Below are 13,860 nucleotides of genomic sequence, written 5' to 3' on the forward strand. Positions count from 1 at the left end.
GTCTGCGCGTCTAGCGCGTGACATTCGGTCGAACGCGATCGCGAGTGTCGCGAAACGCGAACAAAATACCTCCTGTTAATTGAAATTTCTGTGCGAAAGAACAATTCTCTGCAAGGCATTGGACCAAATAAATATTCGTTTATTCCTTCAATTATTTTAAGAGGGAGAGGGGGAGTGAGAGAGTGAAAGCCTCAATGATTTCTATACCAACAAATATATTGCTAAGACTGTGAATTTTTATGCGATATAAAAATTGTCTCCATCTGCAAGGCACTGGAAGTAAATAAATATTCGTTTCTTCCTTAAATTATTTTAAGAGGGAGAGGGGGAGTGAGAGAGTGAAAGCCTCAACGATTTCTATACCAAAAAATATATTGCTAAGACTGCGAATTTGTATGCGAAATAAAAATTGTCTCCATCTGCAAGGCACTGGAAGTAAATAAATATTCGTTTCTTCCTTCAATTATTTTAAGAGAGAGAGAGAGAGAGAGAGAGAGGGTGAGTGAGAGAGTGAAAGCCTTTCCGAATTCTATACCAAAAAATATATTGCTAAGACTGCGAATTTTTATGCGAAATAAAAATTGTCTCCATCTGCAAGGCATTGGAAGTAAATAAAAATTCGTTTCTTCCTTCAATTATTTTAAGAGGGAGAGGGAGAGTGAGAGCCCCAACGATTTCTATACCAAAAAATATATTGCTGAGACTACAAACGACTTAGTAATCAGTGGACTACGAATTTTTCTACGAAATAAAAATTTTCTCCATCGACCTAAATTTCAATTTTATTTGATTGTTTTTATCAAATTTCTATCGCTAACACTAAATCTGCCATAGCCAGTTTTACAATTACCTACTCAACAGATTTCTTTATTCCATCATATATCCTGATAAAAATCGCACGGAATCTAAATTGCAAATGAAATCTTGTTAGTATTATAAGACAATACATACTAGTCGCTTTGAATGCTCGGTAGATTTGGTGTTTGGCATTTCATCAAGATGGAAATGATACATCGACGTTTCTCTGCTAATCCTTTCACTGTTTCAAATTCCATCTGTTCAATGGTATATTATAAATGCATAAAATCAGCAGTCCAGCGATCAATCACGGGAATCAACTATAATTTATCCAGCAGATTTTTCCAACGATTCCCCGGAGCGTCCAAGAAAAAGAGAAAGAGAAAGAGAAAGAGAGAGAGAGATAGCTCTCCTCTCGATCGTTTCCATAAGCAGAAGAGAATTCCGCGCGGCTCGCCGCCGGTCTCGTAACTCTGCGTTGCATCGGCGACACGATGCATTAGCGACGTCGCGATACACGCGATTCCGACTCGACCACCTCGAATCGAATCGAATCGAATCGAAGCTCGCGCGGACGCGCATCTGAAATCGGCGGCTCCCCGTCCTAGCTCTCCGACCCTATTCTTTTTCGGATCCGCTTTCGGTTCTTTATCTGCCGCAAACTATTCCCCGTACCACGTTCTGCACTCCCGCGCGCGCGCGCTCGTGATTTCGCAACGCGCACACGCACGCGGGCGACAGTCACGCCGCAGCCAGAAAAAAAAAACAATCGCGCTGCATCGAGCGAACGAGTCTCGAAACTCTCCCACGCTACGCAGTATAAAAATTGAACAGGGAAAAGAGTCGCCCAGAAGAGTTTGACACCGAATACAGCGAATTCCCGATACAAGTCCCTCGCGCGGTTCTGGCGAGGGACATTTAGACGAAATCACTGGTTCTCGCCGAGCGCTGCATTTGAAATAAACATTGCACGCTGGGAATGTAACCCTCGCGTCTATTATATGTCCAAAACCCGGGACATATACACTAGCGGCGGAAAGTATGTTAACACCTTTTCAAGCGGAATAACTTTTTTTAAATTGGTCCAAATGAGTAGAATCTTTTTTATATGATACACCAACTAGTTTGCTAGAGAATGACTAAACAAACATTTTTTTAGATTACGATTGGTTGGAATGATAAAAAAATGAAAAAATTGTGATTTTTCAACGTTTTCATCTGAGCCTATAACGATAATTTAAAAAATGCGTTTTGTAGATTTCGGTAACTTACATGCATACTGAAAATTTCATTCTGTAGCAAACTAGTTGGTCTAACATCTAGAAAAGATTCAAGTCATTTGGACCAATTTTAAAAAAGTTATTCCGTTTGAAAAGGTGTTAACATACTTTCCGCCGCTAGTGTACACTGATAGAGACAAGAAGGCGGAGAAAGTGTCTTTCTCTGAAACAATGTTGCGCGCAGAAACGCGCAGCGAAGCTCGAGAGCGGAGTATACACCGCGGCGGTGTGGGTAGCTCCAGGGACCTTTAAACGCGAGGCTTGTAGGGACTTATATCGGGAATTCGCCAGTTCCAGCTAGTTTTAACAGCTCTGACTCGGGAGCATGAGGTTGTAAAATTATCGATAGATTTTTGAGTCCAGATTGAGCAATGTTGTGTGCGCGTTTTCTATTAGTTGCTATAGTTAAACTCGCACTTCTATGTTCGATGAGTGGACTGTATTTTTGAATGATTGGACCGGAGGATCAAGTGAAATATTATAATTTATTACGAGAGAAACTGTAGGATCGAACTAATATGGTATTACAAGGGCTTGACTTTGCTTAGTGGTAATGTCACTCTAGTCCAGAATCAAGAAAATTACCTTGTCCCGCCGCTCCATCTTAGTATTTATGCGATACGCTGGGGCGTTCACAAAACTGAGCTAGGGAATTTGATTCGTTGGAAAAAGAGGGCGGAGTTGACAAATCGTTGACCAGAATTTTTAGAGTGGGAGACAGGGGTCGTAAAAACATAAATGGGAAATCCCGAATTTTCCTAACGGTCGTCCGAACGGTTGTCCGCATCTTCGAATGACCAACGCAGTTATGACTGTAATTTTTATGGTTCGGGCCTAAGACCCTGTGCTACATGCTAATAAAAAATTAAATCCTCGGCCGGCAACGGTTCCTCGGACACTATTCATTGTGACCGAAATTTCGCTACGCGACAATCAAGGATGGAAGATCGAGAACGAGTCGGACGGAAAGCGGGCTTCGTTGCCGGAAGAATAGACGCGACTCATCGCATCTTATCCGATCGGATCGGATCGGATCGGATCGAATCGTTGTTGGCTGGTGTATGTAAATGCACGTTATATCTCGCCGTATTACATTCTGTGCCGGTCCGGTCGGTCGCGGTCGGTTGTGTGTCCGGGCATTGTGTACTGTGTACAACGCCGGAGATTAGAGACACGAGCACCGGGAACGTTGCGCATTCCAGCATTCTCGCCGGCGAGAACCACGATCGAGGGATCGAGGGATCGTGGGGCGAACCTCGAGAGAGAGCCCGACCAGGCCCGGTCCGGCCCGGCCCGGCTCGAACCGGCCACGCACGACCGACAATTAATCGTGCAAGATGGAAAACGCGGCCAGCGCGCACGCAGGAATGCGCGTGATGCGCGTAACATCGACAATCAGGCTTGTGATTGCGCTACACGGGAATCAAATTAGCATCGAGCAGCATCGCCATTAGAGCCCGGACACTCGAGCGGAGCTATACATACGAGAACGATAGGCCTATTTGCGGATCGCCTCGCCTCGCCTCGCCTCGCCTCGCCTCGCCTCGCCTCGCCTCGCCTCGCTCGGAGACAGCAGAGCGACCGCGACAGGCTGTTTAGGCCACGTTTACGCTGGAGTACGCTCCGCCAGGAATTACGTCAGCAGACGATGATACTCTCAGTTTCAACCGAGCCGGATCAATACACCGCGGTCCAATCTGTGTCTCTGCTGCATTTTCTACTCCCCACTATAATGTGATTGTATCCTAGTTTTGAATTTAGGGGCGTGGCATTAGCGCTCCTGGATACAGCGACCTCTACCAGCAGCTCGAAACACTGCATCCTCTAATATTTCTAGCTCGAAGGGTGTTTTCTAGATCAAATGCTACGATCGACATTCTAAAATACTGTTTAAATTTATCGGGATGCTGCCTCAATTTAAAATATAAACGATTAAATTCCCCGCTTCCTTCTTTATCTTTATTAGTAGGATGGACTGACCACTTCCTAATTCTGCGTCTTACACAATTTGAAGTTAATATATAATATTTAGTAAGAATATTGTCGGCCAACATCAGCTTTCGAAGTCTTCGTCACGGCATTTCGACGCATACTAAAGAAAAAGTAGATGGTTTGTTCCTAGTTACTAACCGCGTCGCTATAAACACGCACCGCATCGCTTTGCTCACCGCACAGCTCTGTTCTACGCTATGCTCGCCTCGCCGCTCCACTATATACTCTTTGTCGAAAGAGTAGGCGTGGCCTTCTCTGAGTAGGCGTGGCTTAGCGGCTCCCGACCCGAACGGAGCCAAGCCGACGCCCCACCGTGGAATCCCTTTCGCTCCGAACTTAAGCTCGACGTCCTCCAATAACTTAGCTCCCCTGGCTCCTCCCGGGGACGATCCGCTTCGGTCACGCTCGGCTCGCTCGCCGATTAGATTCGCGAGGAGTAACAGCCGGCACTAAATCAGTTTCTGCTCGCCCATTTCGTATCGGGCCGCCGAACAATGCCGCGATTGATCCGGGAGAGCCTTTCCGCATTTGCGTGCCACGCCGGCGTTTATCTCCCGGCACGGAGACGCACTCGCGCGCGGGGGTAAACGCGCGGATGCTTTGCGCGCGTAACACGCTCCGAGCCGCTCCGCCTCTGGTTTCGGTGGATCGTTGGTGTATCGGCGACCGTGTTCGTTTCGATGCGCTTCGTATAGCAACCGGGCTTGCAAATATTCGCAGCTTTGCCTCGCTGGCGCATCGATACGAGCCTGTTCCTGGACCGGTAGCAACGAGAATCGAGCGTATCGATTCAAGGTTCGATAACGCTGTTTTCTCTGAAGCGGGCAACTTCGTTGCACACCGGCGCGACAAGCTCGACGATGGGCGTCGGTTAGAAATTCTTCGAGCTATCGGATGACCGATGATGACCGGGAAATTGACGAGTATTTCTAGACCACGATGCCGGCAGACTTTCGCGATCCTGTACCGATCGAACCCGACAGCGTTTGCCATCGGTGCGCATCCACCTCCACCTTCGGTGGGATGATCAACCTGGACCTGGACCTGGACCTGGACCTGGACGAGGAATGGCTGGTCTACACGGAGCTCACGGAGAACGCGTTCCTCGCCGCGAAGAGGAGCTCGCAGAACACGCTGTCCGATAACGTGTCGAGATCCGCGGGTTCCACGCCGAGATCGAAGAAGACGGGCGGCGCCGGAGGATCGGCGAAGAGCACGAACAGTCGTCGGAACGCGTCCCGAACGAAGCGCCGCGATGAAGTTGTCATCGACGAGGGAGCTGACGGCGACAAAGCCAGAGAAATCGTGTCTCTGTCGATGAGGCACAGCCTTTTCCCACACGTGCCGCCGTACGTCCTCTTCCAGAGCCACGAGAACCGATCCAAGAAGCTGCCGAAGGACCTCAGACAGCTGCTGCAGTGGAAGAGCACGTCCTCCATGCCCAGGATCCTCGTCAAGATCATCGTCAACTCTGGTTATCGCATCGTCGGCCGGGACTGCGACTGGTCTGCTGTCTGGTACCCTTCGTTCAAGGACACCTCGAAATATCAACGACTGAAGAACTACCAAAAGGTAAATGTCCTCTCCATGTGACAATTCTTTTCCACTACCATATCATTGCGACGTTATGGAAGTATATACAGTGTTTTCTCGATATATGCCAACAACACAGGTCTCGCCAGCGACATATATCGTTCAGGAGATACTATTATTCTTTGATCCACGCTGAACGTCGTATCCGACCCATGTTATGTTTGTGACATATATCGGGAAACGACTGTAACGGGAACCAATAAAATGAGAAACTATTCGCGTAAAAGTCAAGGTCATGGGACCGCAAAGGGTTAGGAATTTCTTCTGCTTCAACCGCAAAAGTTATCGTTAATTATTCTTGCGTAGATTCTACAGACTCCCTTGATTACATACAACGGTGCTATAGCTTTCGCAACAAATTCTTAAAGATGACGATTCATGATCGAATGCTGGTCGTTTCAGGTAAACAGCATCCCAGGCTCGCACAACCTGGGCAACAAGGACCTGCTCTGGATAAACCTGAGCAAGATGATGAAGAAGTTCGGGCACGAGTACAGCTTCATGCCACGCACCTACATCCTGCCGAAGGAGATCCACAAGTTCGAGTACGTGTGGCAGAAGTACCGCGTCGGCGGCACGTGGATCATCAAGCCGCCGACCTCGGGTCGCGGTCAGGGTATTAAAGTGATCAATCAATGGTGGGAGATTCCGAAGTGGCACTCGATGATCGTCCAGCGTTACATCTCGAGGCCGAGGCTGATCAACGGCTCCAAGTTCGATCTGCGCGTCTACGTTCTCGTAACGAGCGTCAATCCGACGAGGATCTATATTTACAAGGAGGGCTTGGTTCGGTTCGCCTCGGTCAGGTAACTCGGATCACCTGGCATCATAATCGTCACTCTAAGAGAGAGAGAGAGAGGAATTGCCAGGCATCGTTCCAACAATCGGTGGTTGAAGCGGTCTCGCTGATAGCGAATGTGTTACAGTGATTTCTCTATATATGTCGGCTAGGCCTGGATGATAAACGTCGCGGAATTATCCCCACTACCGCGGGGTATACCCCTTGAGGGGCACCGAACCTCGAGAGGCCTCCTGTACGATACATGACGCTGACAAGACCCGTGTTGTTGACATACATCGAGAATCCACTGTAACGCGTGGTCCACGTAACAGTAGAGACAAAATCAGTATCATTTATTTTTTTAAATTTCAATGAACAAAGCCATCGACGCGACCTGTGAATTCTCCGTTCTCTTCGTTTCGATCGTTTTCGAAACGGTGCAACAGAAGCTGTATTTGTTTAGCAAAAATGCACCTCCCGTTTCCCGTCGCGTTTCAGGTACATTCGCGGGATGAATCTGAGCGACAAGTGCATGCACCTGACAAACACCAGCGTGAACAAACTGAACCCCGGCTACGTGATGAACGACGGATTGAACACGTTCAGAGCCCACAAGTGGTCGTTCGGTAATTTATGGAGTCACCTGGCCGAGGAGGGCTTGGACGTGTCGGAGCTGTGGTCCAAGATCAAAGACATTGTCGTGAAGACCCTGATAGCCGCGGAATCGAGCATGAACGCCGCCATTTCGGAGAACCTAGCCTCCAGGTACACCTGCTACGAGCTGTACGGGTTCGACGTGCTGCTCGACGAGACGTTCAGGCCGTGGCTCCTCGAAGTCAATATTCTGCCCTCGCTGCACACAGATTCGCAGCTCGATACCATCATCAAGGTAGCTATCACATCATCAATGTCCCTTCTTTTACTATAACACTTGTCTGTTGGTGTCCATTCGACTTAGTTGCGATTCGAAGAAGTAGCTTAGGTGACAGAGAATTAAGAAATAGAAAGTATTAGGTCCTAGAAAGAATTAGGTCCTAGAAAGAATTAGGTCCTAGAAGGAATTAGGTCCTAGAAAGAATTAGGTCCTAGAAAGAATTAGGTCCTAGAAAGAATTAGGTCCTAGAAGGAATTAGGTCCTAGAAAGAATTAAGTCCTAGAAAGAATTAGGTCCTAGGAAGAATTACGACCTGCAAAGAATTAGGTCCTAGAAGGAATTAGGTCCTAGAAAGAATTAGGTCCTAGAAAGAATTAGGTCCTAGAAAGAATTAGGTCCTAGGAAGAATTACGACCTAGAAAGAATTAGGTCCTAGAAAGAATTAGGTCCCTTACTATCCGGAAATTCGAGTACAGTGATTTCTCTATATATGTCGCCAAGGCCTGGATGATAAACGTCGCGGAATTATCCCCACTACCACGGGGTATTCCCTCGAGGGGCCTCGAAGCTCGAGAGGCCTCGGTAAACATAACACGGCTCGGGCATGTCTCCTGGACGATATATGTCGTTGGCTAGACCCGTGTTATTGACATACATCGAGAATTTGCACTGTTCGGGTTACTTTTACTATTCTGATATCTTATTTCGGACATTCTCGAGTTATAATGAATAACGCCTAGACTGCGGATCTTTATGCATTTATGGCTTATGAAAATTGTCAAAAAATCCTATAATATAAAATTCGACAGAATTCAGTACGATTTTGCTTTGTTTCGGATCTGCGGAGGCTGTTCCCATGAAAAATAGGATTTTATATCATTCTATTTTGTGAAAATTCGTCTACAAAAATTCGAATTGCATAAACATCCGCAGGCTAATAATGAGTAATCGGATGCCTACTAGGACCTGAACATATTTCGAGAACCCGTACTAAGATTATGTCTGGATTTTCGGTTTTGAGGGTCCTCTGGTCAGGAACGTGTTGAACATGGCAGGCTACCGAGTTCCGAAGACTAGTCAAACGTCTTCGAAGAACAGAAGCAGAAGATACGACTCGATCGGTCACGACGCGAAGCTGTACAGCATGTCTCTGAGTCTTCCAGAGAAGACAAAACAGAACGAGATCAACGCGATACAGAGCCGTGAAGAATATTTGGATCGAATCCTGGAGACCTTGACCAGGGACGACATCAGACAGCTGATCCGATACGAGGACGAGCTGGCTCAGATCGGTGACTTCGAGAAGATCTTCCCAACGAAGGATACCTACCCATACCTCAAGTTCTTCGAGGTGGAGAGGTACTACGATCGTCTCCTGGACGCCTGGGAGCATCACTACCATAACCAAAGGGACGAAGGGATCGAGAGACTGAGAAAATACTGCGAGCAGATGCGACATTTAGACGCCAGCTCCGATTAAGCGAGATGTCCCATTCTTTCAGATAATCTTCACGGTTCTGATAATTGTATTACACTGTGCTTTCATTTTGTAATTACATTGTGCCTCCCTATCACGTCTATGGCGCGGTTATTCAATCACAGATGCAATTGGATTGCATCGTTCCAACGTTTTTATTGCAGCTCGGCTTGCTTCTGTTATGAATTTATGAATAACATCCATAATTGATCGCGCTCTCCGCTGATCAGAGAGATCTGTAGCACGAATTACTAGTCCAACTGTACTCGATATTGCAAATGAACATAATTATTCGACTGCGGTGATCTTCATGCGAAAGAAAAATCTTCTACTTCTGTTACCAGCACCAGAGAAACCACGTTGGAATTTCCTTCTTTTTCCTAATCATTTTAGTCTCGGCAACTACAACTACAGCGATTTCTCCATATATGTCGCCAAGGCCTGGACGATAAACGTCGCGGAATTATCCCCACTACCCGGTATACCGCGTGAGGGGCCACGAAGCTCGAGTGGCCTCGGGTATGTCTCCTGTACGATACATGTCGTCGACAAGGCTCGTGTTGTTGACATATATCGAGTATTCACTGTGTCTTCCTTTTATTATACGTCCATAAACTCTGCAAAATCGGTAATACTGCGCAGCTATGACTTAAACTTTTTAACCCAGTTTTCGGCCGAAGGATCCCATGAAAGGATCAACGGGATCGTGGTCTGGAGGACGACGCTGCTCCAGTGATCCAGATCGATTCAACGTATACACAATTTTGCGAATAGTTCGTGAATGCTAGGCGTTCAATTGTACCGAAACCTTCGTCAAACGGTGGTAGATAATTGGCGAAATTGTAACGCTATCGGGCCGCGATATCGCCGGCAATTAAGATACCAGAGACACAAACACGCCCCCAACCCGAACCGAACCGAACCGAACCGAACAGAACCAGCATATAAACGATTTCGTCCCGCGAGGCATTCGATGTGAATGGAATCCCAGAAATCCGGACGAAACCTTACGCCTGTTAATCTACCTTAGGGTTGCGCAACACCGTAACCGCGAGACGTAAGTCGTTTTAAACCTATATCGGTCAGGCTGACGTCGTTAGACCGTCGTTTCGTTTGTTACCTCGATCTCCACGACAGACTTCCTTTAACCCGATTTCCCGTCCAGTTTCGCGTGCGACAAACAACGAACCCACGGGTTTCGTCGAGAATCATGCTCGATCGATCCATCCTGTTCGAGCCATGCCTCGAGGCGGATTCCAAAATAAATATTCCCGACCGCATAAAGCTTCCTCCAGAATAAAGAGCCTTTATTCTGAGGTACGAGCTAGCTCAGGATCAGCTGTTTGCAGGAATTTAAATTTTCGACTATTATGCAGCTTCTATTTAAACTGTGCATGTTGGTAACTGTGTATGTCGGTTTCGAATTGCTATTGGAAGAGTTTAAAGCGTCTGTGAGGAAAATGAAATTTTCAACTATTATCTGTTTGCATCTTCTATTTAAACTACGTATGTTGGTAACTGTGTATGTCGGTTTCGAATTGATATTGGAAGAGTAAAAAGCGTCTGTGAGGAAAATGAAATTTTCAACTATTATTTGTTTGCAACTTCTACTTCAACTACGTATGTTGGTAACTGTGTATGTCGGTTTCGAATTGATATTGGAAGAGTAAAAAGCGTCTGTGAGGAAAATGAAATTTTCAACTATTATCTGTTTGCAACTTCTATTTAAACTATGTATGTACCTATGTCGGTTTCGAATTGATATTGGAAGAGTTTAAAGCGTCTGCGGAGCAAATGAAATGTTCAACTATTATGCAGCTTCCATCTAAACTATGTATGTCGGTTCCGAATTGCTGTTGGAATAGTTAAAAGCGTCTGCGGAGCAAATGAAATGTTCAACTATTATGCAGCTTCCATTTAAACTATGTATGTCGGTTCAGAATTGCTGTTGGAAGAGTTAAAAGCGTCTGTGGAGCAAATGAAATGTTCAACTATTATGCAGCTTCCATTTAAACTATGTATGTCGGTTCAGAATTACTATTGGAATAGTTAAAAGCGTCTGCGGAGCAAATGAAATTTTCAACTACTGTTTGCAGCTTCCTTCTAAACTATGTATGTCGGTTCCGAATTGCTGTTGGAAGAGTTAAAAGCGTCTGTGGAGCAAATGAAATTTTCAACTACTGTTTGCAGCTTCCAGTCGAACTATATCGGTTCCGAATTGCTGTCAGGGAAGCTAAAAGCGTTCGCAACTCAAATGTCCAACTATTATCGGGTTGCAGCTTCTATTTCAGCTGCAGTCAGTCTCATAACTGACGGCGCACATTTTTAATCATAATCACTCACTTACAAATGGACCAAACGACTTCAGTATTTTTGCCAAGCTGGGTGGTTCAGTTTACCAGATGATATTTAATGAAAACGTTGGAAAAATTGCGTTTTGTCGGAATTACGAATGAAAATGGTAAAAATTGCTTTTTACTATTTTCTTTTTTACCTGTAATGAAAACGAAAAATTTCCACCGGATTATAAACGATTAAAAATGCTGAAAATTACATTTTTGTACGATTTTCAACCTACCCTTGCCTTTCTATTCTATTATAACGCAATTTTAATCTGGTCCATTTATAAAAAAAGTTATTCTTAAGGTGTGTTGCATCAACTATGAGACCGACTGTGTATCGGTCCCAAATCGCTATCAGAAGGATTATGAACGATTAAAAATGCTGAAAATTACATTTTTGCCATTTTTGCCTTTTTATTCCATTATTCCGCGATTTTAGTCTGGTCCATTTATAAAAAAAAGTTATTCTTAAGGTGTGTTGCATCAACTATGAGACCGACTGTGTATCGGTCCCAAATCGCTATCAGAAGGATTATGAACGATTAAAAATGCTGAAAATTACATTTTTGCCATTTTTGCCTTTTTATTCCATTATTCCGCGATTTTAGTCTGGTCCATTAATAAAAAAAGTTATTCTTAAGGTGTGTTGCATCAACTATGAGACCGACTGTGTATCGGTCCCAAATCGCTATCAGAAGGATTATAAACGATTAAAAATGCTGAAAATTACATTTTTGCCATTTTTGCCTTTTTATTCGATTATTCCGCGATTTTAATCTGGTCCATTAATAAAAAAAGTTATTCTTAAGGTGTGTTGCATCAACTATGAGACCGACTGTGTACCGGTTCCAAATCACTGTCAGAAGAGTTGAAAGCGGTTCGCAGACCAAACAAACAGCCGGTTGACCGTTCGGTCGTGGCGCAATTTTCACCGAAAAAACAATCGTAATGGAACACAACGCTCGGTTGCCCAACCACCCGCATTAACGACGATGCACGTTGTGGAAACGTTTACAACCGACGATTCCGATAAAGCCAGGCCTGAAAGTGTTTCCTATCCTCCGGTGCAACGGATGGTTTCACAATGATCTTCGAGCATGCGCTCGGTTCGCATTGTTGGTCCTGCGAAGAATCGGCCTCTGCGCGCTCTCGGCAAAATTATTCATTCGCAACGCTTCTCCCTGTCCGATTTCTTTCACGTATGAAACTACGTTTACTTAACCCCTTGCCCTGCAATACCAATTCAGACTCGTGATGAAGATCCTGAACAGAGTCTAATAAATATATATTAATTTCCTTTAAATCGAAATAAAATTCTATTTTGTTGTAGTCGATATATATATATATATATATATATATATATATATATATATATATATATCTTTTGGAGAAAAAGGCATACAATAGATATTACCTTTTCTTTTCTATGAAATTCTGAACGATGAAGAATTTCTAATCATTATAACCACAAAATAAATAGTAGTGCAATAGTAGTGTAAGCCTTTATCAGAATTTATAATAATAAAAATGGTACAGCGAGGCGAAGGTTTGAAAATTTAACGCGCTTTCAAGATTTTAGACGACCAATTAATTATATTTTTATATTTGTACCCAAAATATTTATTATATTTATTTTATGTATATTTAACGATTTGTTGCCTAAAATCATAGAACGTCTTCCCACGGCTGATAACTTAACACTAGAACTACCGGACCAGTCAAAATGACTGGTTCCTAATTTTTCCTTTTACAATTACTGCAATTGTAAAAATGTTTTCATCGGAAATTTTTGAACCAACTTCTTCGTTGAAGCAGATATTACAATAAAAGTTGTCTTGTCACTGTTACAAAGCAATATACATGGCCCGCATTTATTGCTGGGTAGTTCTACTGTTAAATAGAGAGGTTATGTGGCGACCATGGTGCGTGGGAACGTGGAATTTTCGGACGCGGAAATTCCATCCTTCTCAAGTGCGTACCATGGGAGGTCGGGTTGAGGGCTTGGTCATTTAAGTGACGATTGCCAGAACCTCGGCTCGACCGTTACAGTACCCTTAAGAGTGAAGTCCCCGGATGCAATGTGTGGGGGAGGAAACTTTCTCCATGCCCTTGTGGGGGTGGAGAACCTCTCCCAATTTTAACGGTTTTTCGGGGACATTATTTAACGCGCCTCAGAAACGAGAAGGGCAGAAAGCTTTGGACTCTCGCGGAGAACGATAGCTCCAGAGAGTTTTTAGTCTGAGTCACCCGCGACGGTTTTGTTATACGCGACATAGAGTTTCCGTATATTTTGGTCTTCGCATTTTTCTCATGGACTCAAGTTTTCTCGTTGTGTTTTATAGTCTTTATTATTTGTTAATTGTTAAACAGTTCTCGTGAATAAACTATATTTTTTGTTACCCGTAAAACCATCGCGTCACATATCATTTCATTTACCCCACGTCACCTAAAACTGGTGACCCCGACGTGATCGTTGGTAAAATAGGCGACGGGGTATAAGTGTTTGTGTACGTTCTCACAATGGCTGAAAAAAGCAACCATACGGACGCTAGTGGAGCCAACATCGCCACGACCACCTTGAAGGTACCACCATTTTGGCCACAGAAACCAGCGTTATGGTTCAGACATGTGGAATCTCAATTCGCCGTCGGTAAAATCATAAGTGATCAGGAGAAATACGATCTGGTTGTCGCTCGACTCGACACCCACAGCATCGAGGAGGT

General features: G+C 44.7%; 2 protein-coding genes across 3 annotated transcripts in view; one reads left to right on the forward strand and one right to left on the reverse strand.

Moving 5' to 3' along the window:
• The window catches only part of LOC143359636 (uncharacterized), a 352,730-nt gene that overhangs the window by 319,161 nt on the left and 19,709 nt on the right, over nt 1–13,860 (reverse strand). The window lies entirely within an intron of this gene.
• Nucleotides 4,795–8,908, forward strand: LOC143359504 (tubulin monoglutamylase TTLL4). Its single transcript, XM_076797455.1, has 4 exons — nt 4,795–5,642; nt 6,066–6,469; nt 6,943–7,333; nt 8,340–8,908. The coding sequence occupies exons 1-4, from the start codon at nt 5,010–5,012 to the stop codon at nt 8,796–8,798; spliced, it is 1,887 nt and encodes a 628-aa protein (XP_076653570.1). The 5' UTR covers nt 4,795–5,009; the 3' UTR covers nt 8,799–8,908.

The sequence above is a fragment of the Halictus rubicundus genome, chromosome 12, assembly GCF_050948215.1.
Source record: "Halictus rubicundus isolate RS-2024b chromosome 12, iyHalRubi1_principal, whole genome shotgun sequence".
NCBI lineage: Eukaryota > Metazoa > Arthropoda > Insecta > Hymenoptera > Halictidae > Halictus > Halictus rubicundus.